Source organism: Mya arenaria, chromosome 10 (assembly GCF_026914265.1).
Source record: "Mya arenaria isolate MELC-2E11 chromosome 10, ASM2691426v1".
In the NCBI taxonomy this organism is placed as follows: Eukaryota; Metazoa; Mollusca; class Bivalvia; order Myida; family Myidae; genus Mya; species Mya arenaria.
Genome location: NC_069131.1, coordinates 50,642,928 through 50,662,545, shown reverse-complemented (window position 1 = coordinate 50,662,545; position 19,618 = coordinate 50,642,928). Strand labels below are relative to the sequence as shown.

At 34.8% G+C, this 19,618-nt stretch overlaps 1 protein-coding gene across 1 annotated transcript; it reads right to left on the bottom strand.

Moving 5' to 3' along the window:
* Window positions 1–5,400: 5,400 nt before the first annotated feature.
* On the bottom strand, window positions 5,401–19,618 carry LOC128204786 (uncharacterized). Its single transcript, XM_052906191.1, has 10 exons — window positions 19,603–19,618; window positions 14,905–15,040; window positions 14,134–14,335; window positions 11,553–11,586; window positions 10,886–10,990; window positions 10,147–10,233; window positions 9,279–9,383; window positions 7,791–7,861; window positions 6,522–6,656; window positions 5,401–5,682 (listed from the first exon to the last, which is right to left on the bottom strand). Exons 1-10 carry the CDS (start codon window positions 19,616–19,618, stop codon window positions 5,557–5,559), a joined length of 1,017 nt encoding a protein of 338 aa, XP_052762151.1. The 3' UTR covers window positions 5,401–5,556.

The window sequence follows — 19,618 nt, the reverse complement described above, 5'->3', positions numbered from 1 at the left end:
AGTTAAATATTACGAATAAGTAGACAAAATGAACATTAGACCAATAAATGATATTCGTAGTGACAAAGTGCAAATATATGTTGATTTACAAATATTTTCTCCTTAAAAGATGAGCTACAAGAAATATATTTACACAATATATTATTATAATAGTATTGTACAAACTGATATGAATCGAACTTTTGGCGTAACTGAATAAAAATGAAATAAATTAAAATACAATTGCCCAATTTTGATGTGTGTATATGAAAAATAAAACATATTACTTTTACGCTTCGACAATCTCATAACAAAATAACTATCAGGGTATTTATATATGTTATATATTAATTTGTCTGTCAGTTTGTTTGTGTGTGTGTGTGTGTGTGTGTGTGTGTGCGTGTGTGCGTGTGCGTGTGCACATACGCGTTTATATATACTTGTGAGTTATATAGAGCTACACCGACGTACCGAGGTCTGCCCTTTCTGTTGAAGATAGAGCAACCATCTTTCAAATTAATATCGTAAATGTGGCATATATTGTAAATTGCTGTCGAGAATTCAAATAACATCAATAGTTTGTTCTTCAACTTTTCAACATCATTTAGAGGCATCTCCATATATGGTATGACATGTGTCTGTCATCTCCTCGTTTGCATATTACACACAACTGCCTCATAATGTTGATGATTAGTGAATACTTGTTTTAACTCATAACGTTGATGATCAGTGAATACGTGTTTACTCACCGAGGTAAAATATCGTTGTGTTAAATCATACATTAATTCTCGAGTTTACTAGCACTCATCATGAAGTTTTAACCCCTAGGAGGATTTTACCTCAAGTGTTCTTCCTCCAGAGCAAACCCCAATCTATCCCTCTTGGGCCTTTTGTTTCCTTCTTCTTATTATCATTATTATTTATTTAGCATTCGTAAGCTCCGCCCATTCCTTATCATACAGATTTTACTTCATGTCATCTAACCATAACATTTTGCGTTCGTGTACTTTGTGTGTGGCATTAACGACTTTGAACAAGTATTATGCTGCATTTGACACATTATTGTACACGGCATTTTTCTTCCCGCTTCATTATTTTCAGAATTGTTTGATGACTCTAAAAATATTTGCACCTATCCGTGTTTTGCCCCGGAGGGTGGGTAGAGCGCACACCATGAAATTTAAACAGACTGCGTTGTTTTGTTTCCTGTCACGGAAACTTGTCAAAATTCAATCATGGTGTATGATTTGTTCCAGTTACTGTCGTATGAGGCGGTGTAACCGCGCCAGTCAGAATCCGCTTTCTTTAGCTCTTAAAGGCCTAGTTTAAGGAATCTTTGGCATGATAATCCCATGCTGTGCATCTCCTGCTTATCACACTGGTTCCACAGTAGGGGCCAATATCATGTGCATTGGTTTATTGGCTCAGGGCCATTTAGGGTCAATTTTTATAATAAAACAATGAAAACTGCGCAACAGGATACTCAGATTGGAGATCTGATAAGCCAATTAGGCATTAAGATTAAGATCAATTAACAGAAGTTGGGTACTTGGGGGGGGGGGGGCACTTATAGAAGGCTTAAACTAGGCCTTTAAGGTTGTTCGGTTAACGCACTCCCGGGTTTGGTTCCCAGCCTGGGCGCATGTTGGTTTAGTTTGTGGTCACCAAGCTGGACTAGTGGTATTTCTCTTGGCACTCAGGTTTCCCGCACAACACAACACCACACTATCGCGTAACAACTTGAGTGATTAATCGTAACAACTTTGTTTCACAATCGTTGCAAAAAAAATAAGTAAATAAACTAAACTAATACTTCAAACCTGTGAACAATGCCGTGATATCGTTGATTATTGCTCTTATATCAAACGCATTTTGAGACTTAAAAGGTGCATAGCAAACATTTCTACATTAATGTATCTTAATACTGACTTGAAAGTACAGATACAAGTTCAGTAGTCGAAAGTTAAAACATAATGACATAGGGTTAAAGCCAGAAACACAGAAAAACAACACAAACATGCACAGACGACACACAACATATATAATGTATAATACTAGGGAACTGTTTATCAAGGATTGTTGGGTTAAAACTTTGGAACGTCAGCAAAATGTAATTTTACTGGGGTTTAATTAGTTTGCGTACGCAAAACCTCGTAACCAAATTGTAAAAACAAGCGGCACCATTAATGTCATTTGGAATGGTACATGATAGACGCCAGGAGTCTAAAATCGTTTTCTCTTTTGTATCGGCGGACTATCAGACTACTTTGACATCGAGACTTCGATTTAACCAACTGTTCACCTGTCCGGATAGACATGTAACACGTGTTCCAGTGGTGTTTCTTTCATCAACTTAATCACAATTAACAAAAAAGACGAGCTTTGTACTTAACCCTTGATCGGCTTTTGCCTTATTCTAACCAAACCCAGCCGACGGAAATAAAATTAAAACTAAAAATGATACCTGCATAGTTTTGCCTAAGTTTATGTTTCTTCCTTTATTTATACCTATGTGTAACCATGGAGCTTATTTTAATCTTATTATTCACCTTGCGTATAATTTGTTGGCTGTCAAATCTAAAAGCGATGATGCAAAAGAAATATGATATAATTGTCAAGGGAAATAACTGAGTAAGAGAATTTGACATATTTGTCATTCGGAAACTCGGACTTGTAGGTTGGCTGCTAATAAGCGGTGCTAGAGTAAAAATATACTTCATAAAAACGTCTAAATTTATTTTGGTTTTGAAATGTGTCCTCTTGTTAATGTAAATCTTCATTATTTCACACGTAACGTTTCAAACTGACCACAATATTAAACGGTTACCCGAACTGTGTTGGCCACTGGCTTATAGTATAACTTTTTGGCTACCATTTAGAGCACAAAGAGCCAATTCCCAGCAGCGGGTTCCCTGTCCCCCTTAAAGCCACTTCAGGGTTTCATCAAGATAATGACGTAGTATTTTGTTCCTCAAGTCCATTATATAGATCGCTCAATACATTGTATACATTCCATTCTGTAGGTGGAACTCCGTGAAGGAACTTTTTGTTCACCATCAGTGTAAAACAAAGCATCCTTTTAAGGCAAATTTATTTCACGTTTAAGTACATGTATTTTATACATTTCATTAAAAAATATAAGCAAAAGAATTGGGGGTCATATTTTGCTTCAGAGCAAAAATAATCTAAAAACAAACAAACAAGAAGCGCCGTGGAGCGAGCCCTCACCTTTTTTCGAAGATTAAAACGAGTAAAATTAAATATTTTAATAATTAATAATGCCAGGGGATTGCCCCTTGATCTACACTTGAATATTGCAGAGACTGAGTCGAGTTGCCATGATTATGGAATTTTAAATAAATCATGGACATTTTATATACAAGTCATTTTTGGTTACATGCAGAGGGAAATAAAATAGTGAACGAGGTTAACAAGCACATATGTGAATACATTGTGCAATGAACAATGTTAATCTCTCACATTCATCACATACATTTGCCATCTTTACATGTTAAGAATATGTCACAAAATACAAGTGAGAAACTACAAAGTAACATGAACTGCAAACCAATGACTGACACCATGAAAATACACATTAACTGTGAATGTGTATAATTAAAATACACTTCTCCATAAAATTCAAATGAGAAATTACTGTTTGAATAAAACAATCGGCAACTCTAAAAATCTATTTGTGACAAAAATTATTATGACATAATGTCACCACTACTGAGAACATTGTATCAGTGTTGTACATGACATACCCATTTTGTTAAATTGTTGTTCGAGCGTATGTCAACACATATCTTCTATTTTTCATTTACAATGCAGTAGACCTTGGTACCAGTTTTAGTTGTGACAAAATATAAATTCATTGTGGTCATTGTGTCAAAACTGTTTGAAAATAAAGTTAATTTATTGAAATTATTATTGTATAGAAACAATCGACAAATTCTTATCCTGGTAAACTTTCTGCAAATCAACTGAAATTATATTTATTAACCTAGATGATAAACAGTGCAAGCGAAAATAAAGTGCTTGGACAAGCCTTTTCAGCCATTTTGAAGTTTCCAAGGCCTTTTACTCTGACACGCAAAAATGAACTCTGAGCAACTTTTGATAAAAAGGCTGGGTCATGTAACACTCGAAATGTGCTTATGATCCCATTGGCTGTTAAAAATATGCTCTTCAAAACCTCCGGAAATCTAAAAATGATTGAATCTAATTTTTAACAATGTAGAATAGTAACGATGACTTCATCATGATGAAATAATAGATACATACTAAGAATAAAGCCTTAAGCCAGAGAAAAAATATTTTAGATTCTCATCCCAGCCCGCCCGTCAAATAAAAAAATAAACATGCCATTCAGCCCCATTTTTCTTCTTCAAAATACGGACGAGTATCAAAACATATTTTCCTCTGGCCTTTTGCTGCAATCCACTGTAAGATATAAATTAACCTCATATGCAGTGAACCATTGGCTTACAGAGACATGCTTGGACACCTTGACACTATGTACAAGATGTACTAGCACTTTGAACACTTATTATTGTTTCAGTGTGCAATCTGTCGTTATCCAACTGTGTAATGTGTTTTTTTATTTAATTCCACTTCAGAGAATTCAAACACTTGTGGCTTTTGATTGAATTAATACAGTCTATCATCTTCAGTTCCCGTCTCATAGTAATGTTGAACACTTCGACATTTTCTTAGGAGTTGGCCTTGCTCCTCTGTTAAACGCTGAAAGTTCCTGGCTGAAATGCAAGAGAGGATTTAAGCTGGACAAAAGATAAAGGTTAAATAACATGAATAAATCACCAAGCCAGGAATATCGTTACACTTTAAATCATATATATAACTACCAATGTTATGAGCAACAGAAGAGTTCGAAGATATGTGCAAACTGGTTTGAGGAAATTGGAACTAGAGCTTGAACTCTAAATGATCATGTGAATGTTGGTCTCACCATTCCACAAGTGGATTAAAAAATCACAAAATCGGCAAAAATGTATAACATTTCATGATTGCAACATCATTTGTGAGATATAAAATATTTGCCTCATGTACACAACTTTAAGTTGTATACAAGCATTCAGAGGTAGAATTTTAACAAACAGCAACACACCAACAACAAGATACGTCTACATCTGCAAGCAACATACAAACATGAATTTACCTTCAGGCAGCCCTTCAGCATGTTCAGAGATGACAGTGGATGGGGCAACTGTACCATTGTTCCCCGTAGCATCTGAAACACACAGTTAAGTTGAATGTCAACTGCTACAATATTATGAAAGCTTACTGGTATTCAGGTACAAAATTAACACATGCAATTATTAACTTACTGGATACATAAATTATAAATGTTACAAAAATTATTAGATCTAAATGTATTAATCAAGAAGTGTTGTCATTTTGGGCAACAATAAATCAAGGTGAACAAACATCTGCGGTTAAACTTCGACACACACAATTCATTACACACTTTTAGCATACATCATGAGGTACTAAAGTCAATGCATGTCTAGGTGCAACAGGAAAAAGTATGTACCTATTTACAGATAAAATGCTCAATTAAGCCTGCAGTTTACCAAGATAGGCATGGTCCACTTCTGATCTTCTGTTGATGCACCAAGAGCATCTTGAGATGGTTCTGAGATCTCTGTTGTTTCTGCAACTGTATAATCGTCTTAACAGCATCTGAAATGCATTGAAAGTGTTTCAAACTGCAACATTCTCGGTTCAGTCTATATTATATACCTGTGTTATAGAGGGTTGGGTTGAAGTCATGGGCAAACAGAACTGTAATAGCATTAAATAGTCATTCTAAAAAACTGGCGCCAGTTTTCTAGTAATTTTGGAAATCTCTTCTCTATATATAAATATTGTTGAATAATGAAAACCATATTTCCAAACAACATTATGATGCAGAATACCATAAAAAGTTAAATAACAAGTGCAGAGCTCCTGATAATTCTGTAGGGTTAATGGTACTGTTTGCTGACCATTTTGGACCAAGCATATTGTTCACTTGTGGTTGAAATTAGCACAAGCGCCGCACTCGTAAAATACGTTCCGGGCTGGCTTAGATCCTGGGTTTTATACAGCAGGGCTTGTTTAAAATTGTATTGCCAAGCAGAAGTATAAGAATTCTGGTTTCCTCATTCAAAAGATAAGGTTTTAATGCAAAAAGTTATTTAACTCTACTGGTGTTTAGGTGTAAAAGATATTAAAATACAAGGAATAATAATGTGCATACTTTTTGTGTTGTTTGTTCTTTATTTTAACTTGTACTTAGGAGGGAAAATTCAAGAATGTATTTACGGCATTATACAATTAAAAAAAATCAGCTTTGTCAACTCCTGGTTGTGAAAGAAATGGGAAATATGAATTTTGTTGCTCCCGCTCCTTGCTTCAACTTTTCTTGGTCACAATCGAACAAATAAACAAATATTTGGTGTGGCCTAAAGTTCATACATTACCCATAAAAGTACAGTGCATTTATTCCTGAAATTGTTTTGAGCTCATAAATGCCTTACTTTTGCTTCTTCCTTCCTGCTTGAATGCAATATGTCTCTCGCAGAGAATATATCCTCCAAATATTTTCCGCAGATGCCTCTCACTCTGATCAACCATAATACTGTAGCTGCTCCTGGGTCAAATCTTGAACATTGCTGCAAAAAAACATGTACAAAAATAGAAAAACATGTCCTGCAAACAATTGCTTAAGATTACTAAGTATGCTTACGGTACATAACATTGTTTTATATACCGGATAGGTAAAGTTTAGCACAAGTCACCTATAGCTGATGTAGAAGTGTTTCACAACTCCATGGAAAGGTGTCTGTTGTAGCCCTTTCCATTGGCGAAGCAGTCACCAATGTTTTTATTGTTTATAGTAGTACATGAAAGAAACTAACATTATTCATAATATGTGCACTGAACACATCCTTAATCAATAAAATGAAATGACAAAACAAGATTCCTTGAGAGCAAGGTTAATTATCTAGTCTATGTGCAGGTATTTCACTCAAACAGTTGTGGGTTCATTCTGTATCAGGGATACATGTAATGATGTATGTCTTTCTGACAAGCTTTTAAAACAGACACATTCAGGTTTGACCGGTGAAGGAAACAAGACCTTTCCGGTTACCTTATACATTTAATCTCGATCTTGAATTCCATTATTTTTTCTCCATGGTCATTTCACTTTTACAGAATCAACTTCATCATTCTCTTCAGATATTGCCTGGTTTTCATTCCCTTTGTTCATTATGAAATGATTATCAATGTTTCAACCAAGAAAATATGCTAATATTTTAACAAGAGGGCCATGATTGCCCAAAGAGTTGTGACTTTATTTGAAGATTTTTCACTCCCCCGCTGACCAGGCACCATGGTGATATTTTCTTTGAAAAACAGACATGCTAAAACTGATAGGATTGTATGTACACCAACATATGTCAGATGTCCTAAAATAAATTTTAAGTTACATACAAACATTCTGAGGTACAAGTTGAACACACAACAAGTGAGCAATACACAAATCTTGAGAAGCTTTTAGCATACTTTGTGAGGTAATCAAACCGCAGTATAACTGATGGTATTTTAAAATTTATAACATTTTGTAAGGAACACACACACACACAAACAAACACACACATTCCGAGGTATATCTTAATAAGCATTGTGTCTACTTTATGAGGTACCTTTTGACAGAAAAAGTCTTTAAGTTATGAACATCAACAGACTGTGATCACCAGCGACAAATAATTACTCAAAGAAAGTTGGTTTCGTATTCAATTTACCTTGAGGCGGCCCTTCAGCATGTTCAGAGACAACTGTGGATGGTAAACTATCCCTCTGATTTCTACAGCATCTGAAACACAAATTTAAGTTGAATGTAAACTGTTACAAACTCATTAAAGCTTAAAACTTCACAAAAATATACTGGTATTCAGGTATAAACAAGAGCTGTCACAGTATGTGACGAATGCCCCCGAATGTGACATTGACCTACGAACAAGGTCAGTACATGAAAAGTTGATCTTGCCTTTACGTGTCAAATACATATGGCAAGTTATTTTAAATTGCCTCTGAACATAAAAAATACCACCCATACTTGACAACCTACACTGTTATGTTCTTATATTCAGAATTCCCTTGTGAATAAACACTTGTGTATCTTTCACCTTAGAGGTAGGGACACGGGTCTTGCACACGACACGCCGTCTTCGTATGTGGAACACATGTAGCAAGTGATTTTAAAATCTGTCCATACAAGGGAAAGTAACAGCCCTGACACGACAACCTATACTCTATGTCCTTATATGCAGCACTCCATTGTGAATAAACACTAAGTGTGACCTTGACCTTTGAGGTAGGGACACGGGTCTTGCACGCGACACGTCATCTTGGTATGTGGAACACATGTGGCAAGTTATTTTAAAATCTGTCCATACAAGAGAAAGTTACAGCCCGAACACGACAACCTATACTCTATGTCCTTATATGCAGCACTCCATCGTGAATAAACACTAAGTGTGACCTTGACCTTTGAGGTAGGGACACGAGTCTTGCACGCCACACGTCGTCTTGGTATGTGGAACACATGTGGCAAGTTATTTTAAAATCTGTCCATACAAGGGAAAGTTACGGAGACGGACGGACGGACAGACAGACTGACGGTGCAATTTAATATGCCCACCTGGGGGGGGATGAAAATAACACATGCAATTATAAACTAACTAGATGCTTACATCAGTGTATGATCACTAAATAACAAACATACAATATCTGGATGTATAAATCAACAATTGTTTGTTGTTCTGAGAAATAATGTCCCTGAGGTGACACCAAATAAGTGAAAAAATAACCCAGACTCTATGAATCTAATAATTTAAGAACAAGAATAAGTTTTACTAAATAAAGCTTAAAAAACATTCTGAGGTTTAACTTCAACACACACATTTCATTACAAACTTTTAGTATACATCATGAGGTACTTTAAAGACTGTGCTGGTCTAGGTGCAACAGAAAAAAGAATGTACCTGTTTCAGTCATAAGCTCAATTAATGTCAGGATGGCTCAGAGGTAGAGTGTCCTCCTCACAACCAAGAGGTGAGCACTAGGTTTGATTCCCGCTCAGAAAATGTTCTAGTTTCCACTCATATGTACACTGTCTTAGTACTGAATTTGACTAAGGAAACCGACTGGAGTGTGTTTAAAATAAGCTGTTAGCTTTACACAATCAGGCTTAAATAAAGTAGTATAAACTAATGAGCACTCAAGTTTACCATGATAAGCATGTTCCAAGACTTCTGCTGATTCACCGAGGGCATCTTCAGATGTTTCTGTGACCTCTGTAGTATCTGCAGCTGTATGACCATCTTTAACAGCATCTGAAATGTATCAAAATTCTATACCACCCGCACATCTGCCATGTCACAATGCTGTGAGATAGTAAAGTATTTGTCTTATGTTCACAAACATAGGTTTCAGGAGATGTAAGTTTAGTTTTAAGTTACCATACAAGCACTCAGAGCTACAATTTTGACAAGCAGTAACACACCATTAGTTTAAAGCTGTTGGCATATTCTGTGAGGTAATAAAACATAGAAATATGTCTTTTGAAAACTTTCAAATGAAGTATGATTGAATTACATCTGTATGGTTTAAACATCTGCCAATCTGATGATCAATTCAATTATGTTAAACAAGTATAAGAGTTGTCCAAGAATTTGTACAGGGAAGCAATCTCACCATGTTTAAGAAAGGTAAAAAAAATGGTTAAGACGGTATAAATAGGCTATTTCTTATGTGACCTAACAATTAAGTTTTCCGACACAAGATGACCCAATTCACACAGAGGTTCTTCATTTCAACACACACATTTCACCAATATTTTTACGCATACTTTGTCCAAATACATGTTAAAGAGTATAATAAGCCTAATTTTAATAGATGACAAGATATCTAACATTTGTAAGCAACACACACACACACACACACACACACATTCCATGTTCATCTTTACAAGCATTATGTCTACTTTATGAGGTACCTCATCACAGAAAAATAGTCTTAAGTAATTAACATCAACAGATTGTGGTCACCAGTGAGAAATAACTATGTAAAGAAACTTGTTTTTTGTATTCAATTTACCTTGAGGCGGCCCTTCAGCATGTTCAGAGACAACTGTGGATGGGGCAACTGTGGATGGGGCAACTGTCCCACTGTTCCCTACAGCATCTGAAACACACAGTTGAGTTGATTGTATTCTGTTACAAACTCATTAAAGCTAAAAGCTTCACACATATATACTGGTATTCAGGTACAAAAATAACACAAGCAATTATTAACTAACTAGATGCTTACATCGCCAAATTACGAACATACAAGATCTAGATGTATAAATCAACATGTGTTTGTCATTCCGAGAAACAATGTCCCCCAAGGTGACACCCAATGAGTGATTAAATAACCCAGACTGAATAAATCTGTTGATTGAGAACAAGCATAAGTTTTACTGAATTAAGCTTAACAAACTTTCTGAGGTTTGACTCCAACACACACACAATTCATTACAAACTTTTAGCATACATCATGAGGTACTTTAAAGTCGATGCTTGTCTAGATGCAACAGAAACATGTATGTACCTGTTTCAGATCATAAACACAATTAATGTAAGGATGGCTCAGAGTTATAGTGTCCGCCTCGCAGCCAAGAGGTGCTAGGTTTGATCCCCAGTGAGGAAAATGTTCTAGTTTCCTCTCATATTTACACTCAGTACTGGTGAGTTTGACCAAGAAAACCGACTGGAGTGTGTTTAAAATAAGCTGTTAGCTTTTACACAATCAGGCTTAAATCAATTAGTATGAACTAAATAGCACTCAAGTTTACCATGATAAGCATGTTCGAAGACTTCTGCTGATTCACCGAGGGCATCTTCAGATGTTTCTGTGACCTCTGTAGTATCTGCAGCTGTATGACCATCTTTAACAGCATCTGAAATGTATCAAAATTCTATACCATGCGCACATCTGCCATGTCACAATGCCATGAGAAGTATTTGTCTTATGTTCAAAGACAGGGTTTCAGGAGTTGCAAGGTCATTTTATAATTTTAAAAAGTTATATACAGTCATTTATCACACAGCAACACACCATTATTTAAAAACTTTTGGCATACTTTGTGAGGTAATAAAACATAGACAAGTGTGACCTGGATCTTTTACAAAGGGAAACAGGTCTTAAAGGCTGTCTTTATGTGGTTTACAGATGTGCAAAGTTATTTTAAAATCTGTCCAAACATCAAAAGGTTTCAGCCTGGATATGACCACCTATACTCAATGTACGGTATGTATATTGAACAATCTATAATGATCAAACACAAAGTGTGACTTTGACCCTGGAGGTAAGAACACAAACCTTGCACGTAACATATGCCTAAAGTATACTAAACATGTGTGCCAAATAATTTCAAAATTTCCATACATGTGAAAGATACAGTTCGGACATGAACAGATATACTCTATGTCATTAAACGCAGCATTTCATAGAAATCAAACCATAAGTGTGACCTTTGAGGTAGGGACACGGGTCCTGCAAGTGGAATGTCATCTTTGTATGCAAAACAGCAAATTACTTTGAGAACTGTCTATACATGAAGAGGATACAGTCCGGGTTATATAGTGTAATTTTGACCTTGGAGGTAAGGACATTGGCCTTGCACACAACATGACGTCTTTGTATGCATAACACATTTGCAAAAGTATTTTAAAATCAGTCCATAGATGACTTCATAACAGTCCATACACAACTGGGAGGGACAAAGGACACACGGATGATTTTAATTAGCCCAATTGGGATTCATAATCATTTATGAGATATCATAAAAGTATCTGTCTTCAGCACACAACCATGTATATCAAGCGCCATAAAATCATTTTACAATTTTAAATTATGACAAACCTTCTGAGGTACAATTCTAACACACTTAGGATAAATGAGCTGGAGGTAATTTTACATAATGATGAACTGCAGTATAGATGATTGTGTGGTCTTGACAAAGGCCAATCACATAATGAATTAATTATGGAAAAAACAAGGGATGCAAACGAATATTCGAATATTCGATCAAAAGAATGGTATTCGAATATTAAAATCGGTATTCGAATATTCGTTTATTTTTTACTTTTTTTCTAAATTTTGTTCCATCTTGAACATTTATTTAACATTAATATTTAAAGATTAAAACGCTCTAATTTACCCTCGTTTCGTCAATACACCCATGCATGTCACCAATTATCGAGGCGCGAGCATCTAGACAATACACAGTGGCGCGTCAAGTGTCAATTAAGGGCCTTAAGATTACGCGTAATCATCATGGCCCATCATCATGGCGAAATAAACAAATAATTTTACGTGTGCCGTCCCCTGCCAATTAGCGGCAATGAAATAAATAAAGTTGAAAGGGGATTGGAACCTATTTTAAACGATGCCAATTAAGGGTTCGTCATGTCAGCAATAACACAAAATATTTCTTTTGTATGTCAATTAAACTGAGCAATGTAGCTAAAATCGCACTGAATATAATGCGCATAAAATTTGATGTCCATCATTCACAATGATTGTAATGAAACAATATGACATACTAGTATAATTCTAGATAACATATGCAAAGTTATTTTGAAATTGCACAATAAAGCCACTACACGTATTACAAACGACGTCATACAATCCGACATCAATAAAATTATTCGGCAAATGTCATACCGGAAGTCATTATTTGGAACGCAAATGATCGATGCAATATAGAAGTTTTTAGACAATCTTGCCTGTGATCGAATATTCGATCAAAAGAATTACCGAATATTCGAATATCAATTTTGCCATTCGTTTGCATCCCTAGAAAAAACTATTCATTTCAACAGTTTTAAGATTCCCACAAACGTTCTGATGAACAACTTTTAAACACAAAATTCTAACAAACAAAAAAACAAGACACAGACTGAAAAAGTAAAAAAACTATTGAGATTTTTTTATTACTTTGTGGATTTTTACGGCAATAGTAGGACAGGGCTTTCCGTAATCTTGTTCAAATGGAGAACAAAATTATGAATATTCAAATGGTGGGGCGGAAAATTAAGTCATATAACTTTTAGATGAAGTTGGAAAATAAAATAATGTAAGGCAAATACAGTGTACATGAAATGAGTCAGAGAACATGACATTGCCAGGCTTTTATATATCATATGTCATGTGTAAATTCGAACTACGACAGAAAAAAATTGTCTCTCTGTATTTAATAATACAAAAAGAATTGTTTGCTTTAAATTTTTTAAGGCAATATGATTTTTTTTTATTAAACATTAAATCCCATGTACAGGCTTCTTAGAAACAGTAAGTACCAATTGTTTTAATAATCAATATTTTTGAACGCTAAAAGACTTTTCATGTACACTGAATATGTAGTTCTCACTTTTGCATATTCAAAAAAACCATGCAAATAACAAAAACAATTAACAAGGAACATCTCGATATTACTGAATTGTTCAAAAACCACAGGCTTGACATCATTTTTCTGCAAAATATGGTATACAAGTTTGTAAATGCAGAGACATTGATGTCAACATTATGATTCAACTTACTATCATAAAGTTGCCGATAGTTGTCCGGATTCAAGTTAAGTCCATTTGAATGAAATAGCTTTGATTGTGTGCACCTTGCTAATAAAACAATCTCATTTACAAGGAATTCAATTATTGATTAAGTCATGTCTGTATCTACACCATAGGCTATGTAATAAATTATAACATACATTTCAATCAAGACAAAATAGTAGTATATCCGTAAGTTTTTATAGGTTTTAAAGGGAATAATTCATAAAAACAAGCAATGAAAGAAATAATTCAACACTTAACGAAACTAGAGGTTGAGGTTGTATGATGGTCTATTATTAAAATTTGTGACGTCATAAAGCTCACACCAAATTGGGGTATCAATAGGGGAAATCAATAATACAAATTTTACCCAAGTGAGAAGCAATACCCGTCAGACTTTATTTAACATCCAACAGAGTTTGAGTACAATGCATTCAGTATTTTGACTTCAATTAAAAAGAAGAGAAAATTAAAACATTTTATTTACCTTTCGCTTTCTCCAAGGTACATCAGCAACACCATAATCGTACCTCAATTCAGTGTCTTTGCTGATCATTTCAGTTGCATACAGACAGAGTCTTGGTTGATGTCTGTCATCAACAACGTTAACCATTTTGCAATTAGGCTTTGTGTATCGGTCCAAGTCGTTGACCATGCATGCCAGACACGTGTCTTTTGAGGCATCGATGCTATTAAAACAATTGAAACATAACATTACTACAAAGAAAGGAAATGTATTATGACAAATGTCCCTATGTGTTTAATGTCCCTATGTGTTTAATGTTCCTATGTGTTTTTTTCACCACTTTGGGTGTCATTAGATTTTTTTTTATTTTGTGAACAACAATGCTTCAGTTTAAAATATTGAAACCAAGAAAACTATTGACTTTGATAATGTTTTTTTGTTTGGAGAATGCACCCGACATTGCTTAATATTGTTTTCTTAATATAAACCACACATATTTTCCAGTCATGGGGAAAATGTATGTTTTTTGCACTGGGAATAGCGCTGAATTTTAACCCAAAATTACCACCCAGACACGACAAGATATTATGTCAATGCATAGTTTTACAAAACAAAACATAACTGTAACCATGTAATCTGAGAGAGAGTTTTGGTACGACCACAAGGCCATCACACTATCCAGAATTTATCAATGGACAAAAAGACAAGCTAAAAAAGTAGTGTATAAAAGAAAATAAATAGCAATTTATTACTACAAAAATTATAGCTTACACAAAAACTATATATACATACCAGTATTCCTTGTTGTTATGTCTGAAATGGTATTTGAACATTTCATCACCATCAGACTGCTGTTTACATAGTTCTCCTCTGTACTCGAGAATAAACTGCCCCTTCAAGAGCTCTTGCCTAGCAAACACTCCATTACCTGGAACCAGTAAATAGTGTTTTAGCCAGGAATTAAAAAGGGCAGGGTGGGCCCAAAACATGGTGCTTTCTTAAATGGGAAAACAATGCATTGTATTGATATCAAAGTACATGCATGTTCATGCACACATTGTAGTAATATCTCGACCGATTGCTCTTAATTCTTCTTTCTTGTTCATTTTCACTTCAGACACTTTCTTTACCATCTCGGGTTGTTATCACCAGGGCTCTCACAAGGCTGAATTTTTGGGGAGAAGTCACTTCTCCCACCAGTCAAATTAGGGAGAAGTGGGGGGACTTTAAGGAGAAGAGATACTTATCGTAAAACCTGAGATAAATATTGTGCCATGCCACCAAATTTTAAATTCACATTTACTTATATTGCTTTTTCTAGATGGAATGTTAAAAAAGTGTTCTTTTTTGGCCTATCAAAAGTGTACTTGTCTAGAGTCTCCTTTTTGCAATGTATAGTTTACCTCAAAAAAAAAAAAACAAAGACAAAAAAACTGACAGCAAAAAAAAAACAAATAAAGGGCAATATTTATATATCAAGTAGTTTTTAAGTTATACTCCAGACAAGGTAAATTGCAAAGGACCGACCGACAAACCGACCACAGGGTGACTCCAATATACCCCCTTCAAACTTCGTTTGTCGGGGGTATAAAAATGCGAGTGAAAACTCTTGAAAAAGAACAACTTTCAATTTGTTTACTTTCCATTTCTTGTAAACACACAAAATGATGACGTATACACAACTCACACGTTGTAGACTGTTATTTCGTGCTCAGATTCTAGACGGCAGTATTTGACTTATATCAATTTTGAGGCACAGTCCATCATCATGACAAGCAATAATATTTTTAAAGTTTTTTATGCATTGATATTTAATATCTACGAAGGCCGATGGTGATGATCAAACTAATCCGACATAGCAGCCAAAATTAACAAACTGTCCAAAGAAACTGTTACTCAATGGGAGACGAAACTCCACCTAGAATTAGACTTCAATACAGAAAATGATGAGAACATCGGCAAGATATTTTGTGCAGACTGCATATCAGACCTACTCAAAACATTTTTTGTTTTTACAAACCTTATGCTTTGATTATGACACAGAAGACATTGTTGTTGTTTTTAAGTACATACATTTTTCTAACAAACTCAAAGGGATGAGCAGTATTTTTTTCTAAATTCAATTCCCTGACTAAGTCCACAAATATGCTGCTAATGTATCACGACAAAATCATACCTATGTATTGATCGATATACTGCATATAGCACAAATTCAGCTCAATTTCAGCCGTGTCTGTCTGAAGGTAGTTTTGGTTGGCTTTTTTTCTGCAAGGGCGTTGATTCTGGCCAAAAACATCTGCAATTGCAATAAAATGAGGCTGGAACAATGACAACATATCAACAACAGTCTGATGTAAACAGCCACTATTCAATCCACTTACTTCTCGCGCCAGTTAATGACATGATCATCTGGGTTTACACAAATGACATGCTTAATCAATGCTGTGTATCAAAGTGTTTCATCTAGGCTTTTTAGCATAGCTCCCAATACTGCCCTGTGTGATTGGTGCTTTATGAGCAGACAATGTGTTTACATAATTAGACCCAAGCTTATCTTATCAAATAAGTAAGTCATAATGAATCAATGTAGTCTAAATAATTTCGTGAATCTACTTTCCCCATAAACATATTAACTAGATGTTGTCAAAACAGCATGCATTTAAAAAAAAACGGGCAAAAGTTACTAATGAAGGTTTTCTGAAGTCAGTCTGTGAAATAGCATTTTTAACCAAAGGCCACTTGGACAAAATCCATATATCATAAGGCCTGAAAGTTCCAAAAGAAATGAGGAGTACATGGATGTGTACTGAGTCCTATCTCGATCTGCTATTACTGTGGCAGTCATTGAAATTAGACTTTCGGATGAACAAGCCCGAATTCTTATACTATTGCATGGAATCATGTTTTTGAACAAGCCCTGCTATATAAAATTCAGAATTTGAGCAAGCCTGGAAGACATTTTACCAGTGCAGGGCTTGCGGGCTTGTGCTAATTTCGACCACTGCTGTGGAAAATATGAAAAAGAAACACATGCTCTCATTCTTCCGATATTTCGACATCTTCTGAAATGGATGGGTCTTTTTACAATCAATAATAGGATCGTTTTTTTTTTAAAATAAACAATTGTGTTACAGCCATTTAAATTTCAAAGATTAACAGAAAGACAAATTTGAAAACATGGTTTGGCAGCCTTTTAACATCTTACTTTTTCTTTCACATTACGATAAAGATCGGTGAAAGCTTATAGTTTCCATTTAACTGTATTAGTATTATGCAATAATATAATAATATACTTATATTCTATATTTCACACCTGAATTCATCCTTTTTAAAAGGAAAAGCAATAAATTTAATCAGATCAGTTATGCAATAGAACTTTAATAAATCGTACTCCAACAATGACTGTAAAATTGACTTCTGACTTAAACAACATGCACATGTTGCCGCACATTTAAGACCATGATTTAGGAAATAAATTGATATTAATTTTTGTTTTACTCAAATCTGGGGCATTTTTCTGTTGATGTTTGTGTTGTCAATGTATATATATACAAATCATACTGCATCGATTGTGGCTGCACATGCAGATTCTTGCCTAGTCTAAAATAGTAGACATGTTATATGGGATTCTTCCGATCCATAACTTGTATACGGGTTTGTGCAAAAACAGGGGGGTTTTGAATTGTATTTAGAGAAGCATTTTAGGTTTGAAATAGATAATAAAGGTTTATATTCATATTTTACTGTGCAAGTGCAAAGATATTTTGCACAAAACAAGCATTAGATGCATTAAAACAAAGGATTTACCTTTCCAACAAAACGAAACTTGACCGACACAGACAACAATTGTACCAAGCTTAAAACTTGACCATCTTCGGCAAGCTTCGAGAAAGACCTCTTATATACAATCGTTACAACTCGGCCATGGCTGAAGTGTTCCAATTGTTGTTAAACTGTGAACCGCAGCCTTGCAGGTGTCATTCATGTATTGTATATTGTTATGTTTTGACAGTATGAAATGAAGAAACATGCATCAAACTCATAATAATTTGTTGGATATTTGTTTTTTTTGTGTACGGAACTATTATTTAAGTAACATTATCTGGTAATATTTCTTGTTTTTAAGATATTTTATAGATGCAATCGGAATAACTACCTACATTCGATACAAAATAACTTGTGCGTGAATGATTTGCCATATCAAAAATCGTAAAATATATCTGTCAATGTATAATTATAGTGGTCAATATAAGCACAAGCCCTGAAGCCCTGCACTGGTAAAATGTCTTTCGGGCTTGCTCAAATTCTGAATTTTAAATAGCAGTGCTTGTTAAAAAATTTGATGCCAAGCAAAACTATAAGAATTCAAAAGTATAATTTTCACGACTGCTAATTCTTGCATACTGGTAAACCACAAAATGTCAGTTCTTGAGTTCTAACTGCATGATCAGGCACCTCGCATCTGTTGCATGTTTTCGATATTGAGAGAGCCAGTTTTCACACACTATTATCTCCTTTAACCACCACATAAGCACGTACTAAACACCGTTAAAAACCTTACTATAAAGTGTATATACTGGGCGAGTACCTAAATCGGAACAGTACCTAAATATGGAACACCCATTATAAAAGTGTTTTTCCGATCGGGATCAGGTTATTTACGATTTTAATCAATAAAGACGCTTGCTTCAGATACATGTTCCAAAGGACACATTTATCCGGTCAGTATTTCAAAAACTGCGATCATTTAAAGTTTTTCATGTTCAAATGTCAATACATGGCATGCGGGGGAAAGACTTCATGCTTGCCATAATCACAGCATACTGGTACAGCCTGTATTTTACTAAAATCATCAAATTTTACTGACAAAAATGACAAAAAAAGACAAGCTGTAAATAACATAAATTATTAATTTACTTAAACAAAATAATGAGCAATAATTTTAAAAGAATAAATGAAAATGAATAACAAATTAAAACTGTTCCATATTTAGGTACTCCTAGGACGAAAATGGCAGTCCTTGATTGTGCGGTTAATAAAGCACTTTTCATGCAGATTGGTAGTATCTTGAAAAATGCCATTTATATCAACCAATTCAATTGGTCTTGAATCCTAGTATGCTGATGAAAGTTTTTGTACTTGTAGTTGTACACGAACTTGTAGTGCAAGTCTAACTAAAAATATTTCACAACTATTGCCGAAAGTGTTCCGATTTAGGTACTCACCCAGTATATGATATATCATTATACAGTACAGGTATGTGCCATGTGTAGTCATTCTAAAATGACTAATGCCATGTGCTGTGGTACGAAACAGTCTTAAAACAATGGTACAGAACGATGTTGAAGTGTTCTCCGACATCCATTAATTTCCATAAAAAGGTATTACAATAGAATTGATACGTACACCCTTCAAAATCCAACCAATTTGCAAAAATCCTACAGCAGAAAAACTGTCCGCCATCATTAGAATCGATAATACACAACTTACCTCGGCAAGCCGCCAT

Coding starts and splice junctions, on each gene's coding strand:
- LOC128204786 (XM_052906191.1), bottom strand. Junction 7,862..9,278: donor CTTGGAACATGCTTATCATG/GTAAACTTGAGT, acceptor TTTGTGTTTCAG/ATGCTGTAGAAATCAGAGGG. Junction 5,683..6,521: donor GCAGGAAGGAAGAAGCAAAA/GTAAGGCATTTA, acceptor AATGCATTTCAG/ATGCTGTTAAGACGATTATA.